This window comes from Callionymus lyra, chromosome 13, assembly GCF_982586985.1.
Source record: "Callionymus lyra chromosome 13, fCalLyr1.hap1.1, whole genome shotgun sequence".
NCBI lineage: Eukaryota > Metazoa > Chordata > Actinopteri > Syngnathiformes > Callionymidae > Callionymus > Callionymus lyra.
In genome coordinates this window covers 15,615,778-15,630,922 of record NC_141830.1, presented here as the reverse complement: position 1 = coordinate 15,630,922, position 15,145 = coordinate 15,615,778, and the positions used below count along the sequence as shown (strand labels likewise).

The following is a 15,145-nucleotide window of genomic DNA, read 5'->3' as shown; positions in this document are numbered from 1 at the left end:
TGAATACAAACATTACATTTTTTAACAAGAAGATAATGAAATACTCCTCACACACCTTTTTTGAATCTGACTCTGACACATTAGTTAGAAAAATAGAATTGTAATTATTAAATAAAATTGAGTTACACAACTAGTTACAAAACTAGTCTTAATCATAAATGATGATTATAAAAATAATGAACACACTCAAGAGGTGAGGACACAGTTCAATCCGTTTTTATTTCATTTTCATCATTTTTCTTTGATATCTCTACATGTAAAAAAAACTTTATTTAAAACTTTAACTACACGGTATATACTTTAACTCTGTTTCTTTACTTAATTATTATACATGCCTTGAGTAGTGATGGTCTAATAAAGCTTCATGAAGCAGTGCCATTATTTTCAGAGTCCACTAGATGGCGGTCTCTGCACTATTTTCCTTCGTTTTAAACAACTGCCCTAATGAAACATCACATCATTTTAAAAGTGATGGCGCCACCTATTGATCTCTAAACAACATGATACTGCTTCTTGGAGCTTCATTTGCACATCATCTCTAGTTTTGATCACCATTGAGCACATTCAGTTCGATCCTCTGTGTTACACATATAGTATTAGACAATTAACAACAAACGCTAATTGATTGAAAAAGTATAGTTATATAATAGTAGTGTTTTAATATATACTGAAAACAAATGCATGATATTGTCTATAAAAAAGGCTCATCGAATTGTCAAATAAGTGAATAAACCGACATTTACCAAACAAAATGTAAAATATTAGGAGTCAGTAAATACCAAATCTAATTACATATTTTTGTCTCTACGAACATAAGAATATGACACATGACTTTTCACTATTCTTAAGACAATTATAACTGAAATATTAGTCAGTAGAAATCCAGGTTTTCAGCAGTTGAGTTTCGATTTCACAAACGTTACAAGCCTACTGCCCGAAACACAACCTTAAATGGAAACACATCCAAAGCACTTTTGTCAAACCCTTGGAAATATTGCCTTTATTTTGCAAAAAAAGTGAAGTGGAAAACCCAACCATTGACCCACTTGGAGCTGTTCATTTGAGTGAAAATACTGACGGAGAGTGGTGGAGTGGAAACGTTGACTATTTTGTTATGAATGCAGCAAGAGAGAGAGATTTGAGTGATAACGTTTGCCCACGAGAAGAACAGATCTGTCTTGACTTTAAAAACAATCTGCTCATTTCAGTTACGCTCTGGCTTGGAACATTCCGCAGTCGCTCTCTAATCCCCGTTTGTAATTAAATGTGTTCTGAGATGCCGCGCCGGGTTACATAAATCCTGACTTGCATTGTTGCACATTATGCAGAGCCATGGACGGAGAGGTAGAGAATGTGCCGCAGCCATCACATGTTTTGCCGTGTCTTCTTTCGTAAAAGGCGTCACAGACACAAGCATGACATCTTCTCATGACATTTCTGTGCTGAGGGAGGGCTCGCGGAGGAAATCAAGCCTTCAGTGCTCGTCCATCTGAGAAATTGACAAGTCGCCAGAATTTCACAGAAGCAGGGGCTTCAAGGCGAGACCAGGAGACCACTATGTTCCACTCACTTCTACTTCAACACAAACTCTTGACAAAAATTAGTTTTTTTTCCTAGTCATATGCTATTTAATAATCGCACACACACATGAAGGTCCGTTACCTTGTAACCTTGTTTCTGCGTCACATGTCATGCTTGTGATTTTTCAGCATTATTTGGTTTAACGTTTACTTCTTTCTCTACTCACCCCCTATTTTCCTCTCAACATTGGTGCATTCTGCCGGGCTCTCTTTATCTCTGCTGCCCCCCCATGGTTCTGGAATGGCGTTCATCCAAATGATTCATCATCAACCCTATTTGTTTCCCCTCGTTTCTAATCACGGTGCTCTGGTTGTGGCGATTGTGAACATCCTGTGAAAGATAACTGCAAAAAAAACAAAAAACCTTCCCACGTTGGAGACAGATTAGCATAACATCATCGGTGTGGAGGAGTAAAACTAGACTGGCTGCTCTTATTCCACGTGCTCTTAAGGATGTCGGAAAGTCCAACATAAAGAGCCAACATTCATGATACCAACGACCAATAAAATCAATGTTTCAAAATAAGTGCATGTCACCAATTAAAAAGAAAAAAAAGACATCAAATAAAAGTTCTGTTACATTTCCCATTGATAAGCATGTGTGTAGTTTGACATCACATTCTTGTTCTTCTTGTTCTTCTTGTTCTTCTTGTTCTTCTTGTTCTTCTTGTTCTTCTTGTTCTTCTTGTTCTTCTTGTTCTTCTTGTTCTTCTTGTTCTTCTTGTTCTTCTTGTTCTTCTTGGTCTCTGTTATTTTAGTTCTTGTCCTTGCTCTGGTTGCTCCCATCTTTTTTACTCCAAGATCTAAAACATTTTCTACAAACACAAAATAACCATTTCTCTCAAATATTGTTAATAAATCTGTGATAGTGAGCACTTCTCCTATGCCGAGCTCATCCATCCCACCTCACAGGTGTGGCATGTTGTCTCAGACGATCTTGGAGGTGAACATGCTGGATGTGGAAGTTGTATGTACTGCCAAATTCTCTGAAACACCTTTGGAGAAGGCTTATGGTAGAGAAATTCATTTTAATTTTACAGCCACGGCTCTGGTGGTCATTCATGCTACCAACATGCCAATTGCACGCTCCCTCAAAACTTGCGACATCTGTGGAATGGTGCTGTGTGATCCAATGGAACATTTTAAAGTGGCCTTTTATTGTGCAATAATCATGCTTTCTAATCAGCATCTTGATATTGTGTTGCATTTATATTTTTGTTCAGTGTAGTAACGCTGTCATATCTACCTCCAACTCCAGTAACAAATGTCTCACTGGTAAAGATCTAGACATTATCTCATCAGATTTAATGGTTACAGTTTCTTGTTTTCAGATGAGATGAGTCACGTGTTGATAAAGCTGGATTTAACTCACCTCATTGTAAAGTCTGTTCAACCTGTTTGAGGCACAAAAATGCTTGAGGTTTAAAATCGATGTGACACTGTTTCCTAAACTCTGATTTATATCAGTTCTCTGATATTTATTAACGTAACAAAAAACTAGGTTATGATGGGTCGGATCACAGGAAAAAGTACAGCTCCATAGAGGTTCATAGAACGAAGAAGGATGCATTTGATATCCTTGATATCAGTTAAAAAGCAAACTGTCAAATACCATGTGCATTGATTATGTATCTCTTTTTTTTCGTGCTGAAAAGCAAAAGAAAATGCCTTAAGTGACAATCAATTTGAGTATACAAGGATGTATTATTTAATTTATTCATTTGATCTTTTTATTTAGTAAGGAAGTCATTATTTTACATTAAGTTAAATCTTATCTAATCTACTTCGTTGTTTTATTATTACTTTCTTAGCCTTTTAATAATATCAATACATGTTATCAGTTATATATAGAGTTTATATTTTTTCCACATACCCCAACAAAAGGTTTCAAGGGGCACCATGGGAACACTATTGCTCACAGATGCCTTAATGTTCAATCTCATGAAATTGAGCAACCATTTAAAAATTAGAGAATGAAAACCAACTGTTTAGCTTAGTGTGTCACATTAAACAGGGGAAGGGATAGGACATTTCTTGGTAACAGGAAAAAGGTTGTTTATCAAAACCCTTGTCTGTACTTTCATGACACGCGAGTATTACATGGTAAGCTTTGTCGACAGCTAACCATTGAGTGTCAGTTAAAAACAAAAGTGACAAACACAAAAAGAATAAATGGAAACTATAGGAAAAGTGTTGGTTTGTTTATCGTAACACATACTTGTAAATCGGAGAGATGGCAGTAGTCTCGCGCTTTTGTTACCCATGAAAACAAAGAAACAGAAATGCTTGAGCGGAGGAGAGAACCTTGAGAAAGAAAAGCGATTGCAGAGTTTGGACAAGGCTGAAGTGTGTTTATGAGTCTGCTGTCAAGTTTGTCCTGGATTTTCTGAGTAGCTTGATAGCTTTCTTCCTTCTTGGTACTCCACTTCAATTGGACTCCTAATTATGTGAAGTTTGGCTAGTTGTAGCAATCACTTCATAAATTATATTTTTATTTAGACCGACATCTTGCTTACACAGCCGACTTCCCAGGGCAATGTTCTGAAAGTATGTCAGGTGATTTGTCCCTCTCGATATTAAACTTGAGTTTGAGTGAAAATCTTTAATTGATTGTTGATTCTTAATTAAGATTTCGCTATAAATAAGGTACAAATATTTGCTTTTACGAATACATTTATACAAATGAATCCATTGTGAATCATTGAAGACTAATTTAACTCTGCATCTTTGAACACACAATAGAGTATAAATGCATCCCTGAACTTCAAATTGAAGCTCACTTTGAATCAGAAGATATCATTGAGCAATTTCTTAGTGATGTGTTGATGAAGCTTCATTAAACAGTTCCTTATTTCCAGAGCCTACTGGATGGTGCCCTCTGTTCCACCTACTGACCTTAAAAAATATATATGACTCTGCTTTATGAAGCTTCATCAACCCATCACTACTATTTACTAGTGTTGGGTCGATGAGGCCTCATGATGCCACATTGGTTGTTTAATGATACACTGGCTTAATGTTAAAAGGCCACTAGATGGCACTCTTTGCTTTACAATCTTTGGCTCTGATCTACTAATTCAATGTAACCGTTGGTGTGTCCCAAATCTCGCACTTCTGCCTTTACACTTAATATTTTGAGTACACAAGTGCGTTCACACTGAGCAGTGTGCGAGAATGTAGTGCACTATGCAGTTAGACATGTCGTCATAGCTTGGATGGTAGAGTGGTTGCTTGCGGTCTGAGAGGTCGCAGGTTCAAACCCGGCTCCAGACGAGTTTGTGGCGTTGTGTCCCTGAGCAAGACACTTTACCCTGATTGCGTCTGATGGCAGAGCTGGCGCCATGTGTTGCAGCCTACTCCCATCAGTGTGTGAACGGGGAAATGCTTGACTTTAAAGCGCTTTGTGACCCTGGTCTAGAAAGGCGCTATACAAATAGACATTATTATATTATTATTATTATTATAATTGGCACACTCGTAAGGCCAGAAAATTTAGTGTGGATCGTTGGACACTTTCCACCCTCAATGGCCGCCATCTTGGTGACGTAGAGCTACGTAGCTAAACATAAGCTACGTCGCTAAACGTAAGCTACATCGCTAAACGTAAGCTACGTCACTGACGACACTTCTTCGGAGCAGATACCGGCGTAAATGTCTCGAGAAAACACTCATTCAACCACAAAACAACACAACAACAATGATAACACAATGGAAAACAACTTTATGAATCTTTTCCATTGGCGAAAAGCGATGATACGTTTCTAATGGCTGGTTGCAATCAGCGTTAAAAAGTAGTAGAAGAAGAAGCTATCGAGTAATTTCCGGTAAGTTTGTAACGGCAGTGTTTGATTTGAGACAGTACTTCCTTGTCGAAATATGCGACTGCGCAAATAAGTGCTCCATCTTATAGTGAGTGTACTGTAAAACAGTGCACTTAGAGCACGGGCCTCATATAAACTGAGGGGTGCCATCCACTAGCCTTTCAAACTGTATCGTGATACCGCGTCAGCTGTCTAATGTGGCCTCATCAACTCATCAGTACTACATACTTATGCTGCATGGTTTCAATTATTTGTCCATCTTTGAGCTGCGATTCAGCCGGCTGGCTTTTTTATCTGAGATTGTGGTTAAAATTCTTGAAGCGTTTTCTACCAGGGAGTTTTGGGCAGTTTTTCCCCGAGTGGAGTTACCGCCTAACGTGCTCTCCTGCACAAGCAAACAGGCAGTTTATCCTGTTGTGACAGAGCCAACTAACTTGACACGGAAGGTGCTCCAGCTCATTAGGCCTCTCTATGGAGTCCACATTGGAGAATGTTTCGAGGGAGAGGAAACGCCAGCCCTGTAAACCAGGACCCATCCTTAAAAATGCGAAGGGAAAAAACATGAATTATTGATAATTCAAGGTTCGTTGTGATTTAAAATAGGCTAAAAATGTGAAGCTTAAACCTTTTTTTTTTTTTCAATGTTGCAGGACCTTCCATTTCTCTTCCATTTTTCATGAGTGCTTTAGATTGAATTCTAGCTCTTTATTTTATTTCCCTCCATTTCCTGGCCTGGTTTTTAAATCGATACCTGCTGCCCTCAGTTAGAAGATCTTGCCTCAGTGCGCGTCCGTGTCGCAGGATGTTGGTTGAGTATCGGTAGATGTAGAAATAAGATAAAATGTGGTTCTGAAAAAGAGTTCACGGGACCACAATGGAGTTGAAAGCAGAGTCGAACAATGGAGGTTTTTTTAGTGCACTCAGGGCTACTCTACGTACATGTGGTGTTGATGAATGGATTTCACTGCTACAAAGAGAAGTAACCTTGATGATTGTGAGCTACAAGTGGGTGCTATAGCATTTGCAATTCTGACAAAAAAAAGAGTACCCTAGTTAATCGTTTTCAAGTGAAGTGCAGTGAAACTGATTATGGGGTCCAACCTTCAATTTCTTCAACCAGCTCTCATTATGGACGTTTATATAAACGTTATAAAAACCCTACAGCATGCATCTTGCCGTGTCATCGTCTTTTTGAACCTTTCACCTTTTGCCTCAATGCATCCCCAGGACCTAGCCTAGCAGTGGCACATTAGTTGGGCTGCAAGTGCTGAGGTGTCGAAGCAGGTATTTTATGGTTGGATACACTTTTTAATCTGAGTCTCTGCCCCGAGAGACCTCATCTCATCTGACAGTTCTCTCCAGCAAACTCCTTTCCAAACTCACAAAGATGGGAACACAGCTTCCCCGTGAACTAATCGTTTCTATAAAACTGCAATTGATTTCTTGTAATACATATTCTGCGCTTCATTTTTAAGGAGGAACTATAGATTGCTTTAACAAGGAAGAAAGGAAAGAAACGTATAATTTTCTTTTTCTTTTATTTCCCCTTCTGTTCTTGGAAAAAAATGGATAGTGAAGTTCTCTGTAGCTGCTGCTACCATCACTAGTATTCACGAAGCCACAATGTGTTTTGCTGTCTATTTATTTTCTATGATTAGAAAAAAAGGTTTGTTTAGTTACTGGAAAGATTAGTTATGGAGGTCTTGTGTAAAGTATAATGAATTATGAGCACATTCATAAAACATTATTCAGCTTTCTAAAAGGCTTAAAAAATAGATTTTAATGGTTTGCAAGGTTTATTATGTGCTGAAATTTAAGTAAAAGTAGTGCTGTGTCTCAAATCACGCACTTCTCTTGTTCTCTAAGTGCACTGCTTTACAGTAGACTGTAAGACAGTGCACTTACTTGGCCTTACGCAAAATTTCAAAAGTACTGTCTCAAATCAAAATATTAATTGTAAGTGCAGATGTATGAATATTTTTATTCTAAATAGATGTTCAAATTACACAGTCGTGACATTGACATTATTTTTCTAAATGCTGGATTTATAATGCATATATTGCACCACTTATAATTGTTGACTCTTAACAAATGTGTTTGTGGTATCCCTTGTGTTGTCTTTGAGTCAAGGTCAATACATATGCAGGGGTGGAGGTCGTTCGCCGTCACCTACGGACTACATAAGGATTAAGCAACATTGTAATAAGTTGCTATACATGATATAAAGCGTCAAAAAATATTTATAAAAATGCATATAATGTCTTATGCAGGCCAAGAATTGTAGCTCAGGAGCAAAATATTCTTCTTCTCTTGGGATTTGTAAGCAGTTGTAACGGCAAGACGTTCTGATCACTTAATGCATTTATTTTTTAATACATTTTTAGAGCACTATGTTACTTACTGAAATATTGATACAAAAGATGAATGAAGAAATGAACGACCTTCGTCAATATGGTGGAAGTTGTAAATAACATTTAGAAATGTAGTTTGAAAAATGTTTCCTATTAGCTTTGGGACAGAAAGAAATGTAACAATTTCTTGTAATTGACATATAACTAATGTTTTCTTCTCTCAACAGAGGCTTCCGTCCTGTCCTTCGACGGCAGCATGTACATGAAGGTCGTGATACCAAACATAGTTCACACCGAGGCAGAAGACGTCTCACTACGCTTCAAGTCCCAGAGGGCGTTCGGTCTGCTCATGGCGGCGACATCACGCGAGTCAGCAGATACGCTTCGCCTGGAGCTGGACAGCGGAAGGGTCAAAATGACGGTCAACTTAGGTATTGTATAAAAACACCACGGATGGCTGACCTTGACACGGTCGAAGCGCCTTCTTCTATTTTTTGCTATTTTATTTTTTTTTAATCTTGCCATTTTTATTTTTCCATGATCCTATAACAAGATCCAACACAAACTCATTTTTTGAGACGTGCTTCAGTAGCTGCATGACTTTCGTTCTGCCTGCTCTGAACATTTTTCTGTCTTGGTATTCTCATGAAAGGAAACTAACCGGACATCTCTTACAGTCATTTGCATCATTACTCATAGGGCTGCATATGTAGAACTGCCGAAATATTGACTGTCAATTCAATTTTTTTTATATTTACTCATCATTTTGAGTTTATTTGACTTTTTTATCTGCTTTTATATCTGTTCAAGAAACAATCATTAGCACATAAGCAGTGTTAGTCTATGACAAATATGAGTGTTTGTTTTACAGCCTTTTTGTAAGTTTTACTCAAAAGACTTCTTTTTTTATCCTTTTTTACCATCACTGTTAGACAAAATACTTACTTTTAGATTGGAATCATTTGGAATTACAACTCATATTTCAGCTTGAAATATCTCATAAGAAAATAAACCTTTTAAAATAAAACTTCTACTTAACTTGTTTACCTGCCTTTAAGAAAAAAATATACATCCATAAATTAAATCATTCTTTGAAAAATCTGCGTCATTGCGAAGTTACTAAAAAGGCTTAAAAAGTCTGTTTAGAAATAATGTTAGGTTTTCCAAAGAATAATTGTTAAAAAAAAAAAATAATTCAGGAGTCAATAAGGAATTTATGCACAAAAAACAATCATGCCGACCTAAGTTAAAACAATCCTGAAGATAATGTTTACACTTTGCTAAAAATGTACAATTACGTACATACATATATATACATATAATACTAAATTAATTGTGTTAGTTTAAGTACTTGGGACATAGATATAATACTAAATGAATTGTGTTAGTTTAAGTATTTGTATTAGTAATGTAGAGAGTATCAACACATAACCTGCGAAAAGTCTTCCATATGTATGAGAGCCGTAGCCATAGCTCAGGCAGAAAAAGCTGACACCATGATTGAGTGGATCCTCAGGTAAAAACCTGAATAAAGAGCACAAGTTGGTAACTTCCACATCTTACTATGGTCATTTTTCTCCAAAATTTCCTGATTTATTACAATTACATATATATTACATATCTAACAATAAAAGACAACTCATACATTTCTGTATGTACAGCCCGATATACATAGATATGCAGCCCTATTTGTTATCCTTGATCGCATGTTCTTTTTTTGAATCAATTATACGCTTAATTAACATTGACATTGTAAGGAATACACCTTGACTCTGAGTCTGGGTTCTTCAATCAGGTTTGACTTTTTTTTTTATTTTCTTCTATTTTTATTTATTTTTTTGCTTGTGTTGGTCTTTATCAGTAATTTTACCATCATAACAGGAGCATATTCTCTCTTTTCCATTAGTGACCTTTTAGTAAAGATGGCATTCACCCCTTCAAAGGCCCCCGAGCCTGCGGCCCGTCTGACAAACAGCCCAACTCCACAGCACCCGGCGCCGGCAGATGGTGGCATCACACACACACTTAAGTGAAACCAGTGATGCCGCGCTAGATACGGAAAACAAAAATTAGAATTCCAGTCCATGCACAAAGGCCGATAATGGTTGCCTTTTAGTACCCTTGTAAAAAAAAAAAACATAGTTCTCTACATTTACTTTGGAAAGGGCGTTCTGTTCGGTGCTGGTGCTCGTGGCTTGAGGCGGTTTGCTCCCACTTTTCTGTTGCGGTTGACAGCACATGACTTACCTGGTCACATTGAAATAGCAACATTGCTTTTCCGATCCAACAGCATTCAAATTTATGTCTCAAAAACAAGAATTTTAAGCTAAGTAACCCGTCAAATGAAAAGGTATCTAGACCTCTATCGTCATGTGACTGTCCCCAGAAGGTGGCTTTTCTTTGCTCTTGGATGTCTGCAGCTGTAACCTTGAAGGATGCAATTTCATCTGTCACTTATTCTCCCCTTCCCCATCTAGACTGTGTCAGGATAAACTGTAACACCAGTAAGTCAACAATCTTCTCTTTTTTTTTTTCCTCCTCCTGTAGTCTTCAATCAGTGTTTGATTACAGCCTGTGTGAAATGTAAAAGAGTGCGAATGTAGTGCGACTGATAAGAGGATTTATATGATAAGAGGGGGGAGAGCAATAACCGGAGATCAAAGTTATGCAAATGTGGACTTCTTTTTTCTTTTTTTTCCACTGTTTGAATGAAATGATTTTTTTTCCCCCTAAATTATCTCAGAAACCCAGTTGGCAGTGTTCCCAGGTGCAGTCCTGAAAATGTACAATAATTATTTTTTAATTAAGTCATGAATCATTATTGAGCTTTTCGTTATATGACTTTATTTGAGAGGAAAACTGTAGCCAGTGCAGCCCAAACCCATTCTATACATAGCCATCTTTCTAGTTCTTTATTATGTTATGTTATTTCTCTTAATGCTACACTTTAATTGTTATTATAACTACACCTATCATTGGGATACACACAATAATCTTCTTTAAATAAACCACTTAATTTTAATGATTCATTTAATGTATATACAATCGATTTATATTAATAACATAAAGTAATTTATGTATTTGGAATTCGTTGGTGGACAAGATGAAGCCTTAAAGCGAGCCCTTAGCAGTGTGATAGGACTGCACTCTTGTGGCTGGTACTGGAACTGCAACAAAAGGATGACGTAATCATTATTGAGCACAGTCTCTTTCTAGCTTGGTTTGTGTATTTCAAACTGAAAGTTTGGCTAAAGAAATAGGTAAAACAAAAATATGGTTTGTGTCTGAGCCCCCCAATCCCTTCACTAACACTACCTCCTCTCCAGGCAAAGGTCCTGAGGTTCTGTACGCCGGACAAAAGCTCAGCGACGATGAGTGGCACTCGGTGCGATTCCTACGTCGCGGTAAACACCTCCGACTCATGGTGGACGACGACGTATCAGAAGGTTTACATTTTTGTACTTCATCGTGTTTTTTTTAATCAGTGATATGCTGACGAAAGCGTCACGAAGCGCTGTCGTATTTTTAAAGCCCAGTAGGTGGCGCCAAAATGACCCTAAGGTTAACAACTGGAGCTTTAAAAATACATCACAAGCTTGATGATGATTTTTTTTTTTTTTAATAACGTATGTTTAATCTCACGTTTCCTCAAATGACCTTCACCCTCAGGTCAGATGGTCGGCGACCACACCCGTTTGGAGTTCAACAACGTGGAAACCGGCATCCTGACGGAGAGACGCTTCGTCTCGTCGGCGCCGTCGTCCTTCATCGGTCACCTGCAGGTACGCCCGACGACCTTCCGAGGCGTTTCGATGGACATCACAACAATTTAATGTTTCCCCCGCAGAGCCTCAAGTTCAATGGCATGCAGTACATCGACATGTGCAAGAACGGAGACATTGACTTCTGCGAACTCAACGCTCGCTTCGGTCAGCGCTTCATCATCGCCGACCCCGTGACCTTTAAGACGAAAGGGAGCTACCTGGGACTGGCGACCCTGCAGGCCTACTCCACCATGCACATGTTCTTCCAGTTCAAGACCACGTCGCCCGATGGATTCATCATCTTCAACAGCGGGGATGGGAATGATTTCATCGCTGTGGAATTGGTGAAAGGGTGAGCAAATAACATTTTTAAATGTTTTCTTTTTAATTAATAGTGTTTAAAATTAAATATCCATGTGTAGTTTTTTGTTTTTGCTTAGTGACACTTAAAGACTAACACAAGATTCTACACAACTTTGACAAACATTGATAACTGCTATTAAAAGTGCTAGTATTATTATTATTATTATTACTAGTAGTAGTAGTAGTAGTAGTAATAGTACTAGTATTTTAGTAGTAGTAGTAGGAGGAGTAGTAATAGTACTAGTATCATTATTAGCAATTGTATGAGTGTTATTATTATTATTTTTATTGTTATTATTATTATTATTATTAGTAGTAGTAGTAGTAGTAGTAGTAATAGTACTGGTATTATTATTGTTAGTAGTATTAGTATTATTATTAGTAGTAGTAATAGTACTAGTATTATTATTAGTAGTAATATTATTATTATTGTTATTGTTATTGTTATTAGTAGTAGTAGTAATAGTACTATTAGTAGGAGTAGTAGTAGTATTAGTAATAGTAGTAGTATTTAGTGTTATTATTATTTATTGAAAACCTTTGTAAATATTTTTTTAATGTTTTCTTTTCAATGAATAGTGTTTAAAATTAAATATCCATGTGTAGTTTTTTGTTTTTGCTTAGAGACACTTAAAGTCTAACACAAGATTCTACACAACTTTGAAAAACATTGATAACTACTACTAAAATCAATTACAGTAAACAGTTGAAACATATACTATATAAAGAAAATCTTTAGCAGCTCTAGCCTAGTGTCTCTTTAATAAAATGTATTGTTCAACCATGAACATATATGAATATATTTTTAAAAAAAAATTTGCGAGGAAAAAAAATCATTAAATGACATGATGAGTCAAATAAAAAGAAGGTTTTAAGTGGAACGGTATGTAGATAAAGATGCTTTTATACTGAAATCCTGAATAAGTCTCATATACTATTACTTTATTTACATCGGTAGTAAAATATTTTAAATATAAGAATGAGTACTTCCAATTATCTTGTAATTTCCATGGCATATTCTATTTTTGTTCGTGACTACTGAGTAGCTGCAGGAAGTTCTGGCTCTCACTTGCCGTCTTCTCTTCTCAAGGTTCGTCCATTATGTCTTCGACCTCGGCAACGGACCCAGTTTGCTGAAAGGAAACAGCGACAACCAGCTGAACGATAATCAGTGGCACAACGTTGTCATCACACGAGACGCGGCGAACACTCACACACTCAAGGTCGACTCGAAATCCGTCACCCAGAATGTAAACGGAGCCAAGAACCTCGACCTGAAAGGTATGTTGTGTTTTCACGCCACTAAAGTCCTATTGTTATAATAATAATAACAAGTATTATTATTATAGTAGTAGTAGTAGTATTTTTTATTATTAGTATTAGTAGTAGTAGTAGTAGTAGTAGTAGCGGTAGTAGTAGCAGTATTAGTAATTGTACTAGTATTAGTAGTAGTAGTAGTAGTAGTAGTAGGAATAGTACTAGTATTATTATAAGTAGTAGTAGTAAAAAGTGCTAGTATTATTATTAGCAGTAGTAGTAGTAATAGTGCTATTATTATTATTATTATTATTATTACTAGTAGTATTAGTAGTAGTAATAGTACTAGTATTTTAGTAGTAGTAGTAGTAGTAGTAGTAGTAGTAGTAGGAGGAGTAGTAGTAATAGTACTAGTATTATTATTAGTAGTAGTATGAGTATTATTATTATTATTATTATTTTTGTTATTATTATTGTTATTAGTTGTAGTAAGTAGTAATTGTACTGGTTTTATTATTATTAATAGTACTAGTATTTTTATTAGTAGTAGTAGTAATAGTACTAGTATTAGTAGTAGTAATAGTAATAGTATTATTATTATTGTTATGGTTAATGTTATTATTAGTAGTAGTAGTAGTAATAGTACTATTATTAGTAGTAGTAGTAGTAGTAATAGCAGTAGTATTTATTGTTATTATTATTTATTGAACACCTCTAAAACATTTTGAACCTTTAATATTTAATAAATTAATTGTATAACATTTTTTTAAAAATGACATCAATTGGAGGTTTGTTCAATAAAATTTGAATCTACTTAAGCAGTTAAAAAAAAAAGTATTATGTAAAAAAATCAGAGAAAAATGTACAATAATTGCATAATACTTTGGAACGCGATGTAATAAAAAATCCACATCGTTCCTCTTATTCCTCAGGCGATCTGTTCATTGGGGGCCTCGGACCAAACATGTACCAGAACCTCCCGAAGCTGGTGGTGTCTCGGGAGGGTTTCCAGGGATGTTTGGCGTCGGTCGACCTCAACGGACGTCTGCCCGACCTCATCAGTGATGCGCTTTTCCGGAGCGGACAGATTGAACGTGGCTGTGAAGGTACAATAGAAGGACTGCTCTCATTTGATAATGACAAGTTAGCTTTGTCACAGAACAAAAGTACATGAATATACATCAGGGAATTGTACAACCTGACCCGAGTGGCCTCTAGAGGGCAGCAGAGTATTTGGCAAGCTTGTGTATTACTTCCTATTAAGACATTTGCTGATTTTATTTTTTCTACAGCTTAAAAAACAACAAAACATTTGAGTTGAAACTATCTTTTAATACAAGAAAAATATTTATTTGACTGCCATGATTCCTACCCGACTAACAACCCCACTTAAGTTGCATTTTATTTATAGTCTTAAAGTTTTGAGTAACAATGCTGGTCCCTTACTAACTTTTTCTCTTGTTTTCCGCTCTTTTTCTGCTTTTCTTGATTTTATTGTTTACTCTCTCTGCGATCAAAGTTGGTTTCACCAAAGCTGACCTGCAAGGTAGAAGGATAAACCCTTCGTTTCACCGTTCGTTTGACAATATGCCGTGTACGATGCATGCTGGGTGTTGCCATGACAACCGTGTTTGGAGGTGTTATGGGGGTCATTTCTGACCGGGAGTGTCACAAAAGGAGGTGATGTGGTATCAAAACATCAGGGGTTATTTTTATTATTTTATGTTGTCTAAATAGACACAGATACATGCCAATACCACAAAACTAAAAAAAAACTAAATATGTTTCTCTTACATGACAGTACTCATATTTGTTTAAATTTTCAAAAAAAAACAGTATAAAAAAATTCCAAAAAATACAAATGTATAGTAAATTATATTTGTTTCATGTTGTTTCATAATATTATTATTACATCATCTGTGTGACACATTATTTTCTCCAGGTTATCTTACAAAAAAGTATATTTATACATACAAAAAATAAGAAAGTGTAAGAACATTATGTGGCAA

General features: G+C 36.3%; 1 protein-coding gene across 3 annotated transcripts in view; it reads left to right on the top strand.

Annotated features, from left to right (window-relative positions):
- The window catches only part of nrxn3b (neurexin 3b), a 252,380-nt gene that overhangs the window by 95,015 nt on the left and 142,220 nt on the right, over positions 1–15,145 (top strand). For all 3 annotated transcript variants that reach the window (XM_087806280.1, XM_087806279.1, XM_087806278.1), the window contains 8 exons: positions 7,980–8,183; positions 10,230–10,256; positions 11,079–11,198; positions 11,422–11,534; positions 11,600–11,868; positions 12,970–13,160; positions 14,069–14,242; positions 14,656–14,682. In XM_087806280.1, coding sequence (XP_087662406.1) covers positions 7,980–8,183; positions 10,230–10,256; positions 11,079–11,198; positions 11,422–11,534; positions 11,600–11,868; positions 12,970–13,160; positions 14,069–14,242; positions 14,656–14,682 — 1,125 coding nt within the window. The remainder of the gene's footprint in view (positions 1–7,979; positions 8,184–10,229; positions 10,257–11,078; positions 11,199–11,421; positions 11,535–11,599; positions 11,869–12,969; positions 13,161–14,068; positions 14,243–14,655; positions 14,683–15,145) is intronic.